The sequence below is a fragment of the Thalassophryne amazonica genome, chromosome 16, assembly GCF_902500255.1.
Source record: "Thalassophryne amazonica chromosome 16, fThaAma1.1, whole genome shotgun sequence".
Classification (NCBI taxonomy): Eukaryota; Metazoa; Chordata; class Actinopteri; order Batrachoidiformes; family Batrachoididae; genus Thalassophryne; species Thalassophryne amazonica.
The window spans coordinates 47,170,147-47,191,775 of NC_047118.1; the positions used below are offsets into that span (position 1 = coordinate 47,170,147).

Below are 21,629 nucleotides of genomic sequence, written 5' to 3' on the forward strand. Positions count from 1 at the left end.
ACCTGAAGGACTCTCTAACCATGAGAAACAAAATGCTCTGGTCTGAAAATGCTCTGGTCTTGTTTGGCAGAAACTAGGCACCATCCCTACAGTGAAGCATGATGGTGGCAGCCTCATGCTGTGAGGATGTTTTCAGCAGCAGGAACTGGGAGACTAGTCATGATTGAGGGAAAGATGAATGCAGCAATGTACAGAGACATCCTGGATGAAAACCTGCTCCAGAGTGCTCTTGACCTCAGACTGGGGCGACGGGTCATCTTTCAGCAGGACAATGAACCTAAGCACACAGCCAAGATATCAAAGGAGTGGCGTCAAGACAACTCTGTGAATGTCCTTGAGTGGCCCAGCTAGAGCCCAGACCTAAATCTGATTGAACATCTGTGGAGAGATTTGAAAATGGCTGTGCACCAACTCTCCCCATCCAACCTGATGGGCCTTGAGAGGTGCTGCAAAGAGGAATAGGTGTGCCAAGCTTATGGCATCATATTCAAGAAGACTTGAGGCTGAAATTGGTGCCAAAGGTGCATCAACAAAGTACTGGGCGAAGGGTGTGAATACTTATGTACATGTGATTTCTTAGTTTTTTATTTTTAATAAATTTGCAAAAACTTAAGACAAAAAGGTTTTTATGTTGTCATTATGGGGTGTTGTGAGCAGAATTTTGAGGGAAAATTAATTTACTCCATTTTGGAATAAGGCTGTACCATAACAAAATGTGGAAAAAGTGAAGCACTGTGAATACTTTCCAGATGCACCGTACACATGGATTTGTAATTTGACTGAATCTGTTATGAACTGGGAAAAAGATATTTTCTGTTACAGCTACAGTGTGCAGGATTTAGGGGTGTTCATTAGCATAAATTAAATATAGCATTCATAAATTGCATTAACCTGCAATAACAAATTAATGTTTTTCATACGCATAGAATGAATCCTTCATATTCATATCTACATGGGAGCAGGCCCCTTCTTGGAGGCTGCCATGTAGCACCACCATGTTGATACCATAGCCCAAAAGGGACATTCAGTCAGAAGATAGATGAAAAAGAAGTGCTCCTGCATACATTGTCTACTGGCTGTGAATGCAGACTATCAAGTTTGAGTTTCCTCATTTTTGTGAAATGGAAAAAGTCAAGAAGTGAATGGAGCATGAATGCCCATGGCCAAAGAAGTGAAAATGTGAAGGGAAATAAAATCGTGACTGGCAATGGCACAATGCAACCTCACCCCAAGATGATACCAAAATCTACACACTGTAGCTTTAAGAACTCGGGGAAACCACATTGATGCTCCCATAACATACGCGAAAGCTTTTCTTCATTACTTTCTCTCCTCTTGTTCTTTCTCCAACAATTTATTGGTGCTGAAAGAAAGAAAATGTGAAACATCTATCAGGTGAGTCAGGGCGGGGGAGATGCTGCTGGTGTCGATCTTCTTTTTTCTTCCAACTCTTTGATGCTGCTGCCAGCACATGATTTGAGGGACCACCACTGCTGTCCATGTCCCCCCCCCCCCCCCCCCCCAGGCACTAATCTCCATAGCAACTGAGCAATCTGAAACAAACAGATCCTCTCATCATCAGCCTGGACCGCTCTGGTCTGGTACGGTCTCATCCAACCATCCCACATTAGAGACTATCTGGTCTGATGACCTGATGCTTTTTTCTCACATGCATGTGTGCTTCTACAGGTTTCCTAGCATGCTGCTTTGTGTTGGGCACGCCGCAACACACGTCACAGAAGAAACTGAGCCGTTGATGTGCTGTACTGCTGTAAAGGCAGACTCAGCCATGTGGCATACGTATAAGCGACAGCAGAGTCCATTTGGTTCCTGCTCACTCAACTCACTGTTGCTGCCTTGCATTAAAAGAATCTCTGATAAAAGTTGTATACCAACATGCAAAAAAACAAACACACATCAAGTTAGTCTAGGTGTAGCTGGGGGGTGGATTTGTGGTTTTAACCCCTGTTGAAATATTCCACACACAATGACCACACAATTATTCCCTGTTTTGAAAGTATACAAAACACTAAATAATGATTTTGCTTTAGTCTGTAATGGAATGATTTGAAATGCTCTGAATAGTAATTAATTTCAATTTCAGTTTATTTTCATTTATATAGCGCTAAATCACAACAAAGTAAAAGCTTTAAAAAACAGTTACTGGATTATTTGAAATGAATATTTTCAAGTGGTAACAATGATAAACAAAAGAATTACTTAAGAAAATGACTGGAAAAAATGGGGGAAAAAAACTGATTCAGACATAGATTTTTCATTTCAAAATGCTGAAAACGCCAAATTAACCAGTTCCTCAGCAAAATGACCAGTGTTAACGCTGGGAAGTATAGTACGGGCTTTTCCTTGTTACGTGCATTAACACTTTTCTAGTGTCTCAAGTAACAACGTGTTGCTTTGACAGTGACACTGTTGATTTAACAATGATGGTGTTTAATATTTTCAAAAGTGTTAGTTCAACACTAAAAACAATGGACAGATGTAGATACTCTTTAGCAGAGGTGTAAAACTCCACCTTCAGAAAGTAAAAGTTCAGCCACATATTTGTTCCATCTTCCTAATAAACTAGCTGATTATAATTAGTTCAGGTCTTCAGGCAGGTGGATGAGCTAATTATTGAGATCACCTGTTTTAGGTGCACAGGTAGAAGCAACACATGGGAGGGTTTTCACTTTCTGAAGCCAGAGTTTTACACCTCTGCTCTTTTGTGTTAATTTAACAGTGGTACGTTTGCTGTGTAACTACACTAAATTCACTTTTTTAGACAGACTTGAAAAAGTAAATTAAAACATTATCTCTGAAAGTGTTTCAAAATATTTGAAACACTAAGACCCTGTGTCTTCCACCTGGCAAAAAGTGAAGCAGAGTGTGACACAAGTGTCACTACTACAACCCCTGGCAAAAATTATGGAATCACCGGCCTCAGAGGATGTTCATTCAGTTGTTTAATTTTGTAGAAAAACAGCAGATCACAGACATGACACAAAACTAAAGTCATTTCAAATGGCAACTTTCTGGCTTTAAGAAACACTATAAGAAATCAAGAAAAAAAGATTGTGGCAGTCAGTAACGGTTACTTTTTTAGACCAAGCAGAGGAAAAAAATATGGAATCACTCAATTCTGAGGAAAAAATTATGGAATCACCCTGTAAATTTTCATCCCCAAAACTAACACCTGCATCATATCAGATCTGCTCGTTAGTCTGCATCTAAAAAGGAGTGAACACACCTTGGAGAGCTGTTGCACCAAGTGGACTGACATGAATCCTGGCTCCAACACGAGAGATGTCAGTTGAAACAAAGGAGAGGATTATCAAACTCTTAAAAGAGAGTAAATCATCACGCAATGTTGCAAAAGATGTTGGTTGTTCACAGTCAGCTGTGTCTAAACTCTGGACCAAATACAAACAACATGGGAAGGTTGTTAAAGGCAAACATACTGGTAGACCAAGGAAGACATCAAAGCATCAAGACAGAAAACTTAGAGCAATATGTCTCAAAAATCGAAAAATGTACAACAAAACAATTGAGGAACGAATAGGAGGAAACTGGAGTCAACGTCTGTGACCGAAGTGTAAGAAACCGCCTAAAGGAAATGGGATTTACATACAGAAAAGCTAAACGACAGGCATCATTAACACCTAAACAGAAAAAAACAAGGTTACAATGGGCTAAGGAAAAGCAATCGTGGACTGTGGATGACTGGATGAAAGTCATATTCAGTGATGAATCTCGAATCTGCATTGGGCAAGGTGATGATGCTGGAACTTTTGTTTGGTGCTGTTCCAATGAGATTTATAAAGATGACTGCCTGAAGAGAACATGTAAATTTCCACAGTCATTGATGATATGGGGCTGCATGTCAGGTAAAGGCACTGAGGAAATGGCTGTCATTACATCATCAATAAATGCACAAGTTTATGTTTATTTTTTGGACAATTGAAAGGATGTTTGGGGATGATGAAATCATTTTTCAAGATGATAATGCATCTTGCCATAGAGCAAAAACTGCAAAAACATTCCTTGCAAAAAGACACATAGGGTCAATGTCATGGCATAGGGTCAATGTCAATGAGTAGATCTGATTTGATGCAGGTGTTAATTTGGGGGATGAAAATTTACAGGGTGATTCCATAATTTTGTCCTCAGAATTGAGTGATTCCATATTTTTTTCCTCTGCTTGGTCTAAAAAAGTAACCGTTACTGACTGCCACAATCTTTTTTTCTTGATTTCTTATAGTGTTTCTTAAAGCCAGAAAGTTGCCATTTGAAATGACTTTAGTTTTGTATCATGTCTGTGATCTGCTTTTTTTCTACAAAATTAAACAACTGATTGAACATCCTCCGAGGCTGGTGATTCCATAATTTTTGCCAGGGGTTGTACTTTCCACCTCATGAAGAAGTCATTTTTACACCATGCGCTCACGTTCCTTAAATAGCATATATACTTGTGTGCACGTGGGCATGTTGGCCTAAATGAGGTCTGATCGGGCACAGAGATGGTGCTGTCGTATTGTCCATCACCACACCAAGAAAAATGACGTCTAAAGTCTAGTGCTGGATAGCGCTGTATAAAGACTGCAACATTCATACGCACCTTACATAAGCAGATTGACAATACACATGCAATCTACTTACCCGATGCACATGCCATCGCCAGTCACCTGCAATGATGTATCAATATGGTGCTGTATATTGGCCATTTTGGTGGGCGGTGGGGGGAGAACTCGATTCTCTCCCTCCCTGTCTCTCTCACTGTTTGTGATGTAAGGTTGCACAGCAAAGTGATGTTGCAGTGACACTAAAAGCATAGTATCACCCCCCCACCCCCCACCCCCACCCCAGATGTAGGCAACGTTATATGTACTAAATCTCACCTTACTGCTGCATTGTTTCACCTCAGGGAGCTTTGGTGGCTGCTACCTGCAGGTTCAGCGTGACAGGTTGGTGCTAATCTGACCACATTGCAATGGGTCTGGCACACTGTGGTTTAAAGGGAAGGGCAGATGTCACTCTGATTGGTTAATATTATATTTGCACTACAACATGCTAATGCCTGATGAATACATCCAGTGCCTAGCTTCGCACCAGTATGTCCCACCACTTAAATAGCCATGTGTGTCTAGACATGCTCCAAAAGGATTTGTGCCCTCTGTCCACCTTGATTTTACATCCACTGTTCTGACAGAGCCCTACGTAATGTATCTGCTTTAGAAAACAATTGATGCTTTTAAAACATTAAAAACACCCAATGAAACAATTGATCCAAACAATTATTTATCATTTTAAAATGCTCAGAAACATGAAATTAATGTTTTGCTTTCCAGAACTATCCACTTTGTTTGAAAAGTTTTAGGCAGGGAATTAAACAATTATTACAGGAATGATATAACAATGCTAAATTCTAATGCACAGTGGGTTCACCCCACCTCCACCCCCCCAGAGTGAATACCTGGCTACGCCCTTGCTAGTTGGTATAAATTCAAGCCACAGTCTCCTTCAGAGGTTTACAGTGTTCTTGGTTCCATTGCTGAAACAGTGGTGACACCACATAGAATTCAGAAGCAGTTTTTACCCTCTGGAGAGATTTCTTGCTTTGATAATGTTAATCTCTTAGTCTAACTGTAGCTGTAAACTGTCTCCAGTTTCAAAGTTTTTTCTGGCTTTCTGAACAGGGCAGATATCTTGTGCCATATCAGTCTACAGACTCATTATTTAATGAAGAAACATGAGCCAACTTCAAGTCTGTGCTGGAAAAAAAAGACTATTAAGCAATTCCGAACAACATTTTTTGATATTTGCTTTCATGATGCTGTACTTGATGTAAGCGACATGGACAGCAAACATGGACTTCAAGGACAAGGACATAAAAGAGCAGAAATTTCAAATGTGAATTTAATATAGTGAAGGTGTGTATGTCACTTTGCATAATGTAAAACCAAAATGGGAGCAAACCAATGCTGGAAGCCTCATCAGCATTCTGTTAATAACTTTATAAATCTAGGAAATTATATATTTCTTCTGAGCACCAATATGTTATAAAAATGCAAAGTTTGCTTTTTAAAAAAAAATAAAAGTATAGATATATGGAGAGATTAAAATGGAATGTCAGGCCTGTTTCCAGATTGGGAGTCTCCACACTGGAGGTGTTAATATTCATATGTTAACCGACATGGCTGCAGGTGGAAATTTACTGTCAAAATATAATGTAGCCTTGATCCAGAGTCAGACCTCATCAGACAAATATGCACATCAAGAAAGAATCCATCTTGTTTACGCCTCCTTCCTCCGAGAGCAGTAGACAAGTAGCATTTATGTGAATGGCATTCGGACGGGTTGCATTCGGAAGAGAACTGCTAAATAATCATTGAGCTGTTCATTTGTTTTTGATGACAAACTGTGAATAGAAGGTTTGGTGGGAATGATATCGCCACAAACTGACAGATGAGTGTGTTTTATAACAAATCAACATGGCACATTTAAAGTGGATGTGTTAACATGTTGAAATATGAATTTCATGACATGCACTGGAAAAAAATATTGTTTTCATGGGGGGGAAATGGGCAGCTGCAATAAAAATAAATAAAAACAGTCAAAATATGGAAATACCTTTACAGTCAATCTGTAAATTTTACATTGTAAAACTGTTGTAATTTACACTTAAACAAGTAAATCCAACAATGTTTTTTTTCTGTAAATTAATATTATCATGGTCTTTCCAAAGTAATTATTTCTGTATCATTTAAATGCAGATGTTACTTATTGGACATTGACTCCCATTATGTGAGATTCTGTTGTGCTGCTCCCATTTTGCTTAGGGACACCACAGGAAGTTTGACATGGGATCCACATGCTGTCTCTGATTCAAGGCTGCCCATACCAATTCACTTTATTTTATGTTATTCAAATTACAATTTTTTGGGGATTTTTTAAAATAATAATAATGATTATTATTATTATTATTTTGTTGTAAAATTTACAGTATTTTCTGCAAAGGTATGTACATATTTTTTTCTGTATTTCCTGCAGAATTATTCTGGCAACTGCAGCTGCATTCCCCCCCGTAAAAACAAGGTATTTTGCTTCTTACAGTGTGTTTAGCAAATTTAAAGTAGAACAATTCAGTGATACATTTATTTATCACCAGATGTATTATGCATGAATGGTTTATAGCGAATAAGAGTTTTTAATCCTACTAAGTAGGTAAAACAAAGCATATGAATCTACCATTTCTACTGAAATAACACTTGCCATGCTGTCTTAGGTGACGAATGCTCTGTGACATTCAGAAAATATTTTGATTATTCATTGTTCAATAACATGTGAATGCCAGATGATCATTTCAGACATTTGAAGGAGGAACAAGCTAGCAAAGTTTATTCAAAATGTTCAGTTTTTCCTTCCACCTGCTGCAGCTCATTCAGCTGCGCAAGGTCCATTTTTTTGAAAGAGAAAGGAGCAAGGAGAGGAGGGGAAGAAAGGAACCATCAGAATGAAATTGAACATTTTTTTTCTAGAAGCCTCAAGAAGTAGGAGTTGACTCCCTCCTATATATGTTCTCATCACTGATCAAATAACTATGTGCCATATTTTATCTTTCAACATATATTAAAGAACTATTGTGTAACATATGAAGCTTATAATGATGATAATAAATTTGTTACCATTTTTCTTTTCATTTGTGAATCATATTGTGTAAAGAAAAATCTTTGTTGAACAAAATTTTAAGGCTACTTAGTGTTACTGGAGTACTGATGCTGCAGTCTGTTAATATGTGGATGTATGTGAGAAATAAGGCTAATTTGCCCAACTGTTGCAGGTACTTTGTATAAAAGTCTTTACAAACATTGTTGTCCTTCTATATTTCAGTCTGTTTAATTTATCTTCTTTTTACATACAGGTGAGCAGCTGTGTTTAAACTCTGCAATCCTTCAAAATATAAAAATAAATGAATCCCAGCCTATCCCAGCAGTGATAGGGTGAGAGGAGGAGTCCACCCTGGACAGGACACCAGTCTGTTGGAGGGACACACACACAGACAAACACATTCACACTCGCACAATTACAGTCAATTTAAAGTTTCCAGTTGAACTAACCTGCATGTCTTTGGAAACTGGAGGAAGACAGAGCACCTGGAGGAAATCCACATGAATGGGGGGTGGGAAGAGAACACACAAACTCCATACAGATACGACTAGGTGGGACATGATCCCAAGACCTTCTTGCTGTGAGGCATACTCTCTCTCTCTCTCTCTCTCTCTCTCTCTCTCTCTCTCTCTCTCTCTCTCTCTCTCTCTCTCTCTCTATATATATATATATATATATAATTCTGGAGGGGTCTGAAATTTTCATCTTAGTTGCATGTCCACTGTGAGAGACATAATCTAAAAAAATAAAATAAAATTTTGGAAATCACAATGTATGATTTTTTAATAATTTATTTGTATGTTACTGCTGCAAAAAACTTTAAAAAAATCATACATTGTAATTTCCAGATTTTTTTTTTAGATTATGTCTCTCACGGTGGACATGCACCTAAGATGAAAATTTCAGACCGCTCCATGATTTCTAAGTGGGAGAATTTGCAAAACCACAGGGTGTTCAAATACTTATTTTCCTCACTGTAGATATATAAATATATACATATATATATAAAATGAGGTGGGATGCTCTCCATGGTGTTGAATGTGTGAAGTGGCCTACAGATTTTTAATTTAACCGGATTAGTCCCATTGAAATCAACTATTTTGCAAGGGAGACCTGGACAATTATAAAGCTTCCAATTCACCTAACCTGCAAGTCTTTAAATCTGGAAGGAAACCCACACAACCACAAGAAAAACATGCAAACCCCACACAGACAGGCCACAGGTAGGAATTGCACCCATGACTTTCTTGCTGTGAGGCAACAGTGCTAACCACTAATCCACCATGCTACCAAGATGAAGTCAATCATGCAACAGGCAACATCATGGAATGAGGGTTTTTTTTGTTTGTTTGTTTTTTTGTTTTGTTTTTTGGTCACATTTAATATGCTACATGGAAATACACATGCATATGCTAAATGGAAACACCTTCACATGCATCCCTCTCAGCATGCCTCCTTGCTTTATCTATCAGAAACAGATTTGTTTGACTTGAAGCAGTTTTTTAAATCTATTTTGTAGTTTTTTCCCATAGAATTGTACAAAATAATTATTTGGCATTCCAGTCAGTCTTGACTTTACTTAGAAAAGTAAAGTGTTTTATTTGCCTGCTCGGGAAGACAGTTAGTATTGCAATAAGTGATGAGAAGTGTCCAATGAAAATAGCAAACTTGGAAGAAACTCAATTGGATTAATAATTAAATAGACTGATAACATATTGCTGTTGCGCCATCTGTCCAGTGGGTGGAGCTCCAGGTCCCCAGACCACGGATCTGTGGCTGTTCCTTCCAGGGTCAACGCTGAAAACTGAAGGTCATCAACCTTTTGTTGTTGTTGTTGTTGTTGTTTACACTCTGTGAGATCTGTTCCACAGGAGTCAGATATGACCAGAGGTGGGACAAAGTCACCATCAAGTCACTCTCAAGTCATGAATCAGCAAGTCCCAAGTCAGGTCTCAAGTCATAATGACCACCAACTGTTTGCAAGCTGACTTCAGACTTGACTTGGGACTTGCAGATTGATGACTTGTGAATGACTTGACAGTGACTTCGTCTCACTTCTAGATATAACAGAGACATGCCTTTCGATTGTGACAGTCAGAGGGTCCTGGGGGGAAAGATGACTCAGTTGTCACACAAGAAAAAGCTTCAACACATACTTGGGGCACAGACGTTGCTTTGGAATCATATGGTATTTGGTGATGGAATCTTGACGTTTTGATGGCCAAAATAATGTTCTCCTCCAATGTCGCCCTGCTTTCATCAACCATGATGAGCTCAGCCAATCAGCACGTGAAGATCAGGTGCTGAACCTCATCACAAGTGATACACGTACTTGGATCCACATTCTCTTTTTAGAAGGTGAAGTTAGAAAGAGGAGATGGATGATTGGAGTTTGTTCCTTTTATATTTTGAAAAGGTCCTTCAATAAGCTTCAGCAAAACCACATCATTTCTTTAAGCACCCTATTTTTTGCTGTTCTCTCATAGTTATGATATTAAATTTTATGGTAAATGTAATTTTCTCTTTCTGTCGCTTCTTATAAACTTTGTCCCTGTCTTTCTGTATATAGCCTGGTATATACATTGTTTTAGAATTATATGTGGCTTTTACAATAGATTTAATATATTTTTGATGTGTAATTGTTCACAACTAATAATATTTAATATGATTTATTCTTTGTATTCACACATATTGTCCTTTTTTGTATTCAGAGTATGGTTAGCTGCATGGCAAAGACTGACATTTCAAACAAAAAACAAAAGATGCCACAATTTACTATTTTTAAACATATAAGCACTCAAAATAAAAAGTAGAAACTCATGACTTGGCAGATGGCAAATTATCACTAACACAAAACCCAGGGACCGATATAATGATTACTTTCAGCAGAAACACAAATAAATGTGCTGTTTTTGTATGTTTTCTTCTAATGTCACATTGTTTTAAAAGTTGACAGCTCAACCATCACATTAACCACAGTGGACCTAACTAGTGTAACCACAGATTTGATCTAAATTCAGAACACTGGTTAGACCATTATTGAGTTTCTTGAATGTAAATATTTAACTGAAGTTATACATCACAAAGGTGCAGTGTGAATAATAATAACAACTTCAACAACAACAAGACAAAGAAGTTTATTTATATAAAACGTTTTTAGTAACAAATTGTACAATTTAAGGTGCTTTTACATTTACAACATTTACATTACATACATTACACCAAAAAACTGCACCTATATGACAAATATTAGATTATATGTTCAATTTAACTACATAGTTTAATATATTGTTTTGAAATAGATGCAAAAGAGCTAATTTTGTGAACTCGGAATATCTAATAAAACCTGCAACGTTACTGAACAGCAAAACAAAATGATTTTATATGTTGGAAAAAATAAATACATTTTAATTAAATATATGATGTTATTATTAGTGGGCAGCATGGTGGCTTAGCAGTTAGCACTGTTGCTTCACATCAAGAAGGTTATGGGTTTGATTCCCATCTGTGGAGTTTGCATGTTGTTTGTATGAGTTTGCTCTTTGTCAGTGTTTTTATTGTTAATGTTTTGCCTGACTAATATGCAAGATTGGGTACGATTACTTTGAAAGAATACATGTGGATTACATGTATGTATGTACATACATTTGGATTACTTGTAATCTGATTACTTTTGGATTACATTTAAAAGTAATCCAACCCAACCCTGCTAATATGGACGTCCTTTTCTGCTTTACTGCAAGACAAATCTACCTACGGGTACAAATAAAGTCACTTGAACCTGAACCTGATGACTGCTGGAGTAGGCTCCATACCCCCCGTGACCCTCAATTGGAGTAAGCAAGTATGGAAAATGGATGTATGTATGTTATCATCATTAGTTTTGAGTTTTAATCATTGCAGTGCACCACTTCTTGCCTTTGTGCAACAGGGGGCGCTGTCCATGGTGCTGAAACAAAAAGCCTGAATGAATGGAGAAAGGTGGCAAAAATGAAGAAATGCTGCACCACTCCTGCAAGGTATTTCTGGGAGATGAAGCTGCATCTTTTCAGAAAGTGTAACTTTTTATAAATCTAATAATTCCAGTACTGAGATCACAAAAACAGTGAGAATATATTTAAACTTACAGCTATACAGGCTCTATATGCGAAGAGATGAGTGACTGTTCTGCTATTTATTCTATTTTATTTTATTTAACAAATAAATCAAGTTTCAATTCCTTCAACACAACACATTTAAATATTCTTTTAAGAAGGGGGTTTAAAAGTAGCTTTAGATGTGACTCTATATATCAGAAATCAAAATGCGCCAAATTAACACACATGCGTTTTGAATCAGATACATTTCAGGTACGTCGATATTAACTGTGTTTTACCCACAATCCGTCGGGTTCTGCAGAGGAGGAGAGGAGCAGAGGAGCGCAGAGACGCAAACGAAACACTTTGACGTTGCCAGATCTGATCTTGTAAGAAAAAAAAAGCATCTACGTCTGTGGAAAAACTAACCTAAATGAATCAACAAAGTTATCTGAAACCAACACATCAATACTCACCGGTTAATCACCCGCTAATCAGTCAACAGGGAATAACCCATAGTTGCGATGCTGCAGTGACAGTGAATGAAATCCCCATATTTTTTAAATCTATTTTTTTTTCCAGAAACCGCAATCGAACCTTATCCTTATCTGTTTCCTTTTTTCGATAGACGACATATTGGAAAATTCGATTTTAGGCTCCATCATCAGTGAAATTATGACAAATTGAAAATTTAAATGTGAAGGTGCAGGTTACACTTAAAATTCTAGTATGCATGTTATTGCTGGGCATCCAGGGGCTACTATATATATATATATTTTATTCTGTGAAATTACTTCAACTCACTCTTTATCATCCAAGACTCACAAATGTCCAGTGAAATCAGGAACACAGGACTCCAAAGAGTTGGACCTTCACCATACGACTCTACTTGTAACCTAATTTGGGTTAATATATTAGGATATTTATATTTGATGCATGTAGTTGACCTACACTGGATTTTCCTATGTAAAAGCTCATGTGGCACAAAATCAGTGGTACCAAAACCTTCTCTGAAGAAATCTAGAACCAAAGACAGAAGACAAGGTCCACCTTGTTCACCAGGGTGGCAATCCCTAAATGTTCTGTCAACCAAAGGTGTGATAAAATAGAAGAAAGTTCTTGCATAAACTAAGGCTGATTGATAAACGTTGCTTCATACAAAAATTGTAAGATTTCCAGTAGGCCAAAGGTTTTCAAGCTTTTTCTTCTACCTCACCTACAAAAGTCAAAATAATAATAATAATATTAGTAGTAGTCGTAGTAGTAGTAGAGTAGTAGTAGTAGTAATAATAATAATGACACTGCCCAAAGGAACAACTTATTTATCAAAAAATAAAAAAAATAAACTAGACTGCACCAGCAAGAGCACCGTCCAGTGGCAGAAGTCTTCGCAAGCATCTTGATAGGCCTGTATGTCTTTTATGTGATATTACTGTAATTTTGCATGTTTAAAAATGGCCCAGAAAAAGAGGTTAAGTGGCCTTTAACTGTATCTATAAAAATTCCAAATTTCAGAGCGGAATATGTACGAATTCTAACAAAGCTGGTTCTGGAAATTTTGCAGGCCCACTGACTGACTGACTGACACTGACTGACTAATCACAAAATCTTTTATTCCACCTCTTTCTTTTCTTGATTTTTCTTTTTTCCCTTTGTTTAAATAGTAGTTGTAGTAGTATCTGGCAACACGTGCATCATCTTCGCGCACGCGGCCAAGCGGTTGCATGCTTCCCCTTGGTTCAGCCAATCAGAAGGCAGTTCGCGGCTGCTTATAACGCGGTGTGCGGGCTGGTTTTCCGCACACGGACTGTCCTCGCTGTCCTATGAATCATTCATTCTTCTGCTACATCACTCAGCTCCTCGAACCGTGAAAATGGCGGCCCGGGTAAGATAAATATCATTATTATTGTTTTTTATTATTATTATTTATTGCAAATGCATTTTCGATCTGAATGAGATTTTTTAATCCCCTAGAATAAAAAATGTCGTTTTGGCAGTGTTAGTGCTTGAATGTCATCGGTGCAACTACGAAGTACACATTTTGGTGTTCCTCTCACACAGCGATTGTAACCCTAGCACGTGTTTTTAAAAAATGTAACGGTCGGTCGGTTGCTCCTGTTCTTGTGCCGTTGGGGGTAACGGCTGTTAATCCTGCAGGCTCTGTGTGTCCTTGAAGCGACGCAGCGGCGTTCAAAGCACCCACTGCAAGCTTTGGTGCGTTCAAACGCCTGCATCAAAACTCACGTTCAGTCCAGTGCACAGTTCACTGCTGGGGTGTGGGCGTGTTTTTTCCACGCCAGGTGATACCTGGGGTCCACCTGCCCTGCAACCTGCTGTCACGTGGTCTCTGATGGCTTACATTCAAGAGGCAACACTCGAGCTCGTGTTTTGACCCTATTCCGGAAGTCATTTTGCTTGTAGTTAGAGGTGGGCGATACCGGGAATTTTGGTATTGATCCGATACCAAGTAAATACAGGCCCAGCATCGCCGATATTGATACTGATACTGATACCAATACTCTTTCATATTTACGCTTCATAGATCCAAAGGATCCAAAAGACCTAGGATAGAATTTCGCCAAACATTGTATGTGACAAAATATTATCACAATCAACATTTAAAAAAAAATATCACTCAACACAACTTAAAACAAAATCTCCTGCGGTAGAGTGCTAACAAACCACAATACAAGAGTGCACTGCTCTGTGTTGTGTGACACAGCGCAGCGCTGCTCTTACAGACAGAGAGTAGACATTGATGAACCTGCGTGCGCAGCAGTCAGTGCGTGCGGGAGAGAAAAAAAGCTTGAGTATCAATCTTTTTACACGAGGATCGTTCAATATCAATACCAGCGTTGGTGTCAATATTATCGATATTAGGATCAATCCGCCCACCTGTACTTGTAGTTCCTTGACTGGCTCCAAAACAGAGCAAATTCCCATAGAAGCCTATTTTAAAATGTCCAACTTTAGAGCAGAAATAAACTTGTTTACAGTCTGGTACAAAAACTGTTTTGTCTCTATAGGTAGTTTCCTCCTCCATGACAACTATACAATGGGTGAGGTTTTTTTTTTTCTAAATTTTTAGTTTAAGATGTTCTAATTAATAAAATTCTGTGTAATTGTGGGTGTGGTTTCTTTGAGTGACAGCAGCTCTGTCCAGCGATGACTCCTCTCGTAGTCTCCCACTGAAATGGTACCACTCGCTTTTGTGGAGTGTTTTATTACAAACACCCGGAATAATATGGCTTGTTGTAGGGTAAAACGTTCTAACAGATTACCTAAGACATCCCAGTTGCAAGAAAGAGCAAAGGCTAAATACACCACTGGCGTGTAAATTAAGATTTAGTACACTCCTATTTGCACCACCCTAATCGACACACATATAATCTATAATATTAAATGCAATATGGCTGCCTCTGCTGTTCCCGGATCAAATTCGAAAAGCCTTCTGATAATGTCAGATTTCACAGCTAAATATTTGATCCAAACTAGCAATATTTTGAAGTTTCCTACCACATAAACTGCCCACACCATCCCAAAATGCAATATGGCTGCCCCGGGTGGTGCATATTGCATGATACGGATGCATAATTTGCACCACATGGTGTATATTACGCATCCATAAGCAACGGCTACATACACCCGTGGTGTATATAGCTGGTCTGTAAACGGCCCACACCATCCCAAAATGCAATATGGCTGTCTGGGGTGGTGCATATTAATACAGTAACATGCTTTTGGAGGGCGGTCTGCATTTTCAGAAGCCTGATGTTCATGCCCAGCCGCCCAAAATAACCAGTATTCGCCCGAGTTAGACAAGGGCGAATAGCTGTCATTTTGGGTGACTGGGCATGGACATCGGACCTCTGAAAATGCAGACCGCGTGACAACTGCATGTTATTTGCATTATTATCACTTACTGAGATACACACCAAGTGGAATCACATTAACAATATTTAATGTAATTTAAAAACGCACGACACCCAGCAAACGCAGACATAAAAAGTTGGCTCACTTTAACTTTTGTCGTGTTGGCTGGTACCGCGCTGCTTTCCAAATTCGCCACGGTGTTCTCATCAAGCTGGCTGCTTTGGCTGCTGTTCATTGTTGGACTATCCATGAGAAAATCTGTAATGTCCATATTGGGACCAACACACACTTCTCACCTTTTCATCTTTTCGTCTGCGGGCAGTTCTTGGGCTGCGCACTATGATGTCATCAGTTTATGCACAGTGGGCGGGTATTGGGATACCCGCCTGCTACTGCGGGCAGGTATAGTCAGGTAGTGTAAATGTAAATCTATGCTACCGGTCCAGCAACGCCTCAGTAAGTGATAATAATGCATGATACGGATCAGGTCTCTGTAGAACCACCAAAGGGTGAGGTCACGCAGGCTCTGTCCAGTGTATACAGTCTGTGGTTTCATTCAGTGTCGTCATCTAAGGGTTTTCCAAACAACCTCACATGACAAAGTCCTGCACATTTTAACATAAACATTATGTTCGTGTTAAATTGTACAAGATTTTGTAATGCAACTTGTCAGCCTGTCTTATTTGGGAGGAAAACCAGCTGAATGTTCACATGATGCATTCACATACAGCCATTTTAAAAAGCAAAAAACTAAAAATGTGATGTTGAAACCCTCATTTCCTACTTTTTCTGGGTTCAGTTCATTGTGGAATCAATACTTTAGCTCTGGACTTGTGAATGGCGCAGTCCACCTTATATTTCCAGTGTCTCTCTGCACATATACAGTCAGGTCCATCAGTAGTTGGATAATAGGAAGGTTTTTGTAATTTATCTTATTTGGTATTATGGTGAAGTGGTGCAGAAAAGGATTTCTTTAAATAGAAGACTGAATTTCAGCTGCACTTTGCCAGAAGGCGCATGGGAGATTCGAGCCAAGAGCCTTCTGTGTTCACGTTACCATGAAACTGCCCAACTTCTGATGAAATATATTAGAAAATATTCCTTTAATTTGTCCAGTTACTTGTGGTCTCTGAAAACTAGGGGTTTGGAGCCTGTCCTCGCAGTCATTGGAGTGACAGACATGTTACGCCCTGGACAGGCAGCCAGTCGATTGCAGGACTAATTAATTCACAATCAATTTACAGTTTCCAATTGACCTAACTTTACATGACGTGGAAGAAAACTGGAGCAACGTGTGCAAACTCCACACAGAAAGGAGCAGGTCGGAGCTCGGAAGTGAACCCGCGATCTTCCCACTGTGAGGCACCACTACACTCAAAAAAATAACTCATTGGATGAACTCAATTCAATTATATGCAGGATTTCCATCTAATGAATATATGTAGCCCCAACTCAAATACAGCACATCCATGTAAGATATTTTAATTTAGTTGGAACTACATATATTTATTAGATGGAAATCCAATCCAATGAGTCAGTTTTTTGAGTGAACTCACAGTGCTTAACTGATGGGGATTATGATGATGGGGATGATATTTATTTTTATTTTACAGTCTATCCAGGAATGACTTACCTTAAAACAGTCACTGCCTTATTTGTGCAGCATTGCAATTTCAGAGAAAGCACATAATATTGTGTGTGAGTGACAGTTGGTGGCCTTGAATTAATTTTTTTGTGTGGTGGCAACATGCCCAAAATAAGTGATTGCATTTTGGAATCAATTAAAAATACACACGCACAGTGACTTGCACAATTTACACAAGACTTCACAAAAAAAACAACAAAAAAAAACAACCCAAAAATTCACTTACAAGACAAGGGCCTGGCAAGACTGTCACCAGTGTGATGCAGTACTTGTGTGCACATCGCACACGTGTTGACCTGATCAGTGCTGACTCATCTTGTAGCTGACTCATTTCACTGTACACTGTAATAGACGGAGTGGTTGTCTGCTTGGGCTCTTGCCATATGCCAATGTGAGACACCAGTGAATGCTCCCAGAGCTGATCTGTAACACCTCTGTAATGCATCTGGCAACTTGAGAAATGCTAGTAGCCCATCATGTTATAGGTTCAGACCTGCATTGGACTCACTGCACATATGAAACCAGTATCGTGGGGGTAAAAAGTCAGACTGTGCACTATAGAAGAACTTTTTGTCAGGATTTGGATTTTTGCTTTGTGGTTGCCTGTTTTTCTTTGTTTAGTTATTTTGTTTGATTGGTTTTGTTATATGTTAGTTCTCTTGCTGGTCTCTTTCCTGCTTGGATTTTCTCTGTCCCTATCTCTCTTGTCTTTCTCTTGGTGCTTGGTGGTGGGCGTTTCCCGCTGTCTGGGCACACCCTTGTTCTGATGCTTTCCGCACACACCTCTTTCTAATCTACAGCTCATCACCTAGGTGTATTTAAGGTTCGCTGTTTGCACTAGTCCCTCGCCAGATTGATGTGACGTGTGCCCTCGCTTCCAGCTCTGTTCCTTGTGTTTCTTCGTCCTGCTGGCCTCCTTGTGTGTATGACCACCTGCCTGTTAACTCGACCACACCTAAGCCTGATGTTAGTTGTACTCTTACTCGTGTTGGATTGCCTTTTTGTGTACTGGGCCCAGCTTACTCTTTCAATAAACTGTTTTTACATACAGAGCTACTTGTCTGAGTCCTGCATTTGGGTCCAGCCATTTCTGACCACCAAGTTTGATACTTTTACCATGACAGTGGCATGTCGAATAACACACCATTGTGTTGTTTTATTCTGTTATCTGGATTTTACGTTGTTTGTGTCTCACATATTCTATTCCTGTGTTTTATTACTCTCTGGTATTTCTTCCCGATGCTGCCCATCCCTTGTGTTCTGCTTATGTTACTCTCTTCTGTGTTATTTGTTCCCCGAACCTCCTTGAGGAGTCTTTCTTCACCTTAGATTATCTTTATGTTCCTTGCAGAAATATTCATCCCCTTGAGCTTTTACACGTTTTAATTTCTTTATGCAATTTGTAACATAAAAAGTAATTCTGGTTTCTCTATATTAAAATTTCAAAAATGATCCTCCTTAAACGTGAACTGAAAGAAAATCTTTACAACTTGATACAAATTTAACAAACATATTAATGCATAAATAATGGTATTGTTTAGTAGAAAGTTTACTTTAGACAAATTAAAGTAAACTGATTTACTTTTGAGTTTACTTGAGACAAGTCAGGGGATGGTTACATGTACATTTCCAGGTCACTGAATATGTCTTGGACTTTATTTATATTAATTATTAAGAAATATTAACAGTGTAGTACTCAATGGTAAATCTGTGTGCAATAGAAAGTTCTGAAAAGCGAGTGACCGTGCAGAAAGGAGAATACAGTAAAACTCATCTAAACCATCATCATATGAACTGGATATTCACATTTTCCGGACAAAAGCAAAAGTCCAAATGCTTTTGTATGGTTTTCCATGTAAAAAACATCGTGTATCATGGTTTTTCGCTCAGATCAGAGAAAACGTCCCATCCGACCATAATGCATTCCCATTAAAAACCCCTCGCATGTACCGGACAGAGCAGCCTGGACGTGCATAGTAACAATACAAAATTAAAGTTCAGCACTGACACCATTTAAAAACAAAAAAAAATTCAAACCGACAGGTCCCGCAGTCTATGTACCTGCTACATCGGACACCACGAAAGGCTGTGTGTTGTGTGGGCCCCCAGAAGAGGAGGTACTGCTGGCCCACCACCAGAGGGCGCCCTGCCTGAAGTGCGGGCTTCAGGCACGAGAGGGCGCTGCCGCCACGGACACAGCCGGGGGTGACAGCTGTCGCTCATTACCTCTTGACAGCTGTCACCCATCTACTCAACATCATCTCACTCCATAAAGACCAGACGTCATCTCCACCTCGTTGCCGAGATATCATACTTCATAGGAGGTAACACTCTCAGCCTTTTTGTGAGATTTGTAACTCTGTTATTTTGAGAATTTGCAGGAGAACCGGTCGTTTGTGAGGAGGCTGTGCAAGACGGCGCTCCTTTTCAGCTGAGACCGCTGCAACATATTGAATGAGAGGTGGAGGTGGCATTCCCACCGTAGTTGTTACTGGGTGTACACACACCCACACTTGACTGTCTTTGTTCTTCGCCAGCAGTACCAGATCCGACAGTCGGGGACGGTGATCACCTGGGAATTCGGGACTTGGCGGCTCCAGTATTCACCAGGTTCTGGGGCGGCGGAAATCGTGTGGTTCCGGCTCTTCTCAGGACAGACGTCTTCTATCCTCGAGCCTGCCCACACGTCACCTCCTGTGTATTGACTGTTATGATATTCTGTGATTGTCTGTATGTTCGTTGTGCACATTCACAACATTAAATTGTTACTTTTTGGCTCATCTATTGACCGTTCATTTGCACCCCCTGTTGTGGGTCCGTGTCACTACACTTTCCCAACACTGTGATCACCTTTGCGGTTTCACTCCTTTCTGTCCCGTCATATTTAAAAAGTTTTTGCAGTGTGCAGCTGTTTACACTTGGAATTCATAGAGGAAATTGTCACCTTACCATTGATTTGGAGGTTGTAGAAAGAAGAGCTCATTGAGGGACAAAAAATCCAAAAAAAGCATAATCCAGAAAAAATTGCATAAAGATGCAACAGAGAACTTTAAAACAGCCATGCACGTCGACGTCATTGCATGGCCACGGAATTACAGAGCTGCAGAAGCATAAATCAGGGTTTAGACTGAGGAAAAAAAGGCCAGTGACCTTGACCTACTTTTGAAGGTCATTAATGGTCACAACTGTCATATCCATTGCCGCAACGTAGCTCGGCACCTTTTGCTCACAGAAACTTCATATTTGATGAGTATTTGCCTTGGAGGAGTACTTCGCATGGGTACGAAAGCCTGGGACCTTGACCTACTTTTCAAGGTCACCAATGGTCACAACTGTCAAATCCTTCGCCATAACATTGCTCGGCACCCATTGCTCGCAGAAACTTCATATTTGGTGGGTACATGCTTTGGAGGAGTACATCACATGGGTTTGAAGGCCGGTGACCTTGACCTACTTTCCAAGGTCACCAATGGTCACAACTGCCAAATCCTTTGCAGCAATGTAGCTCAGCACCTATTGCACACAGAAACTTCATATTTGATGGGTACATGCCTTGGAGGAGTACTTTGCATAGGTTTGAAGGTTGGTGGCCTTGACCTACTTTTCAAGGTCACAACTGTCAAATCCTTCGGCTGAAATTTGTTCGCTGCAATGTACCTCAGCACCTGTTGCTTGTAAAAACTTCATATTTGGTGGGTACATGCGTTGGAGGAGTACTTCGCATGGGTTCAAATGTCAGTGACCTTGAACTACTTTTAAAAAATTGCCAATAGTTGCATTTGTTCGAAGGCTACCAACTTTTTATGGTCACTGTTGGCTACATCCTCTAAATAAATATAATGTCAATCTCCAATTTTTCCCCTGTGTATCCCAGTTTACATCAAACACATAAGGGTTCAACCAAATACCTACCCCACACGCACATATTACTGCACTTTACATGGAAAATAGTACTGCGCGTGGGGCATTTCATGATGAATATCTCTAGTTTTTTTTCTTGTGCTCTTGTTTTTGCATCTCTTCCTTGTGTGTTTGCTGCCGTTTCACTGCAGCATAAGCTGTGGTCTCTCTCTCTCTCTCTCTCCCTCCCCCTCTCCCAGCACACGCTGTTGCCAGGTAGTCCTGCAGCTTGTCAGATAGACTGAATGCGGTCTGAACCGCTACATAAACTGACACCACAACAGACTCAAAACAAGAAAGTTGGTTGAACTACGAGGTCTATTAGAAAAGTATCCGGCCTTATTATTTTTTTCAAAAACCATATGGATTTGAATCACGTGTGATTACATCGGACATGCTTGAACCCTCGTGGGCATGCGAGAGTTTTTTCACACCTGTCGGTTACGTCATTCGCCTGTGGGCAGTCTTTG

At 39.5% G+C, this 21,629-nt stretch overlaps 1 protein-coding gene and 1 long non-coding RNA gene across 3 annotated transcripts in view; one reads left to right on the forward strand and one right to left on the reverse strand.

The window, feature by feature from the left end:
- Window positions 1–5,612: 5,612 nt before the first annotated feature.
- Window positions 5,613–11,738, reverse strand: LOC117528065. The gene is made up of 3 exons (XR_004565663.1): window positions 11,728–11,738; window positions 10,008–10,012; window positions 5,613–6,074 (listed from the first exon to the last, which is right to left on the reverse strand). It is a non-coding gene; the product is annotated as an uncharacterized LOC117528065 (long non-coding RNA).
- Window positions 11,739–13,512: 1,774 nt separating this feature from the next.
- The window catches only part of LOC117527309 (vesicle-fusing ATPase), a 151,531-nt gene continuing 143,414 nt past the window's right edge, over window positions 13,513–21,629 (forward strand). For both annotated transcript variants that reach the window (XM_034189616.1, XM_034189615.1), the window contains exon 1: window positions 13,513–13,626. In XM_034189616.1, coding sequence (XP_034045507.1) covers window positions 13,615–13,626 — 12 coding nt within the window. In that variant the 5' untranslated portion in view covers window positions 13,513–13,614. The remainder of the gene's footprint in view (window positions 13,627–21,629) is intronic.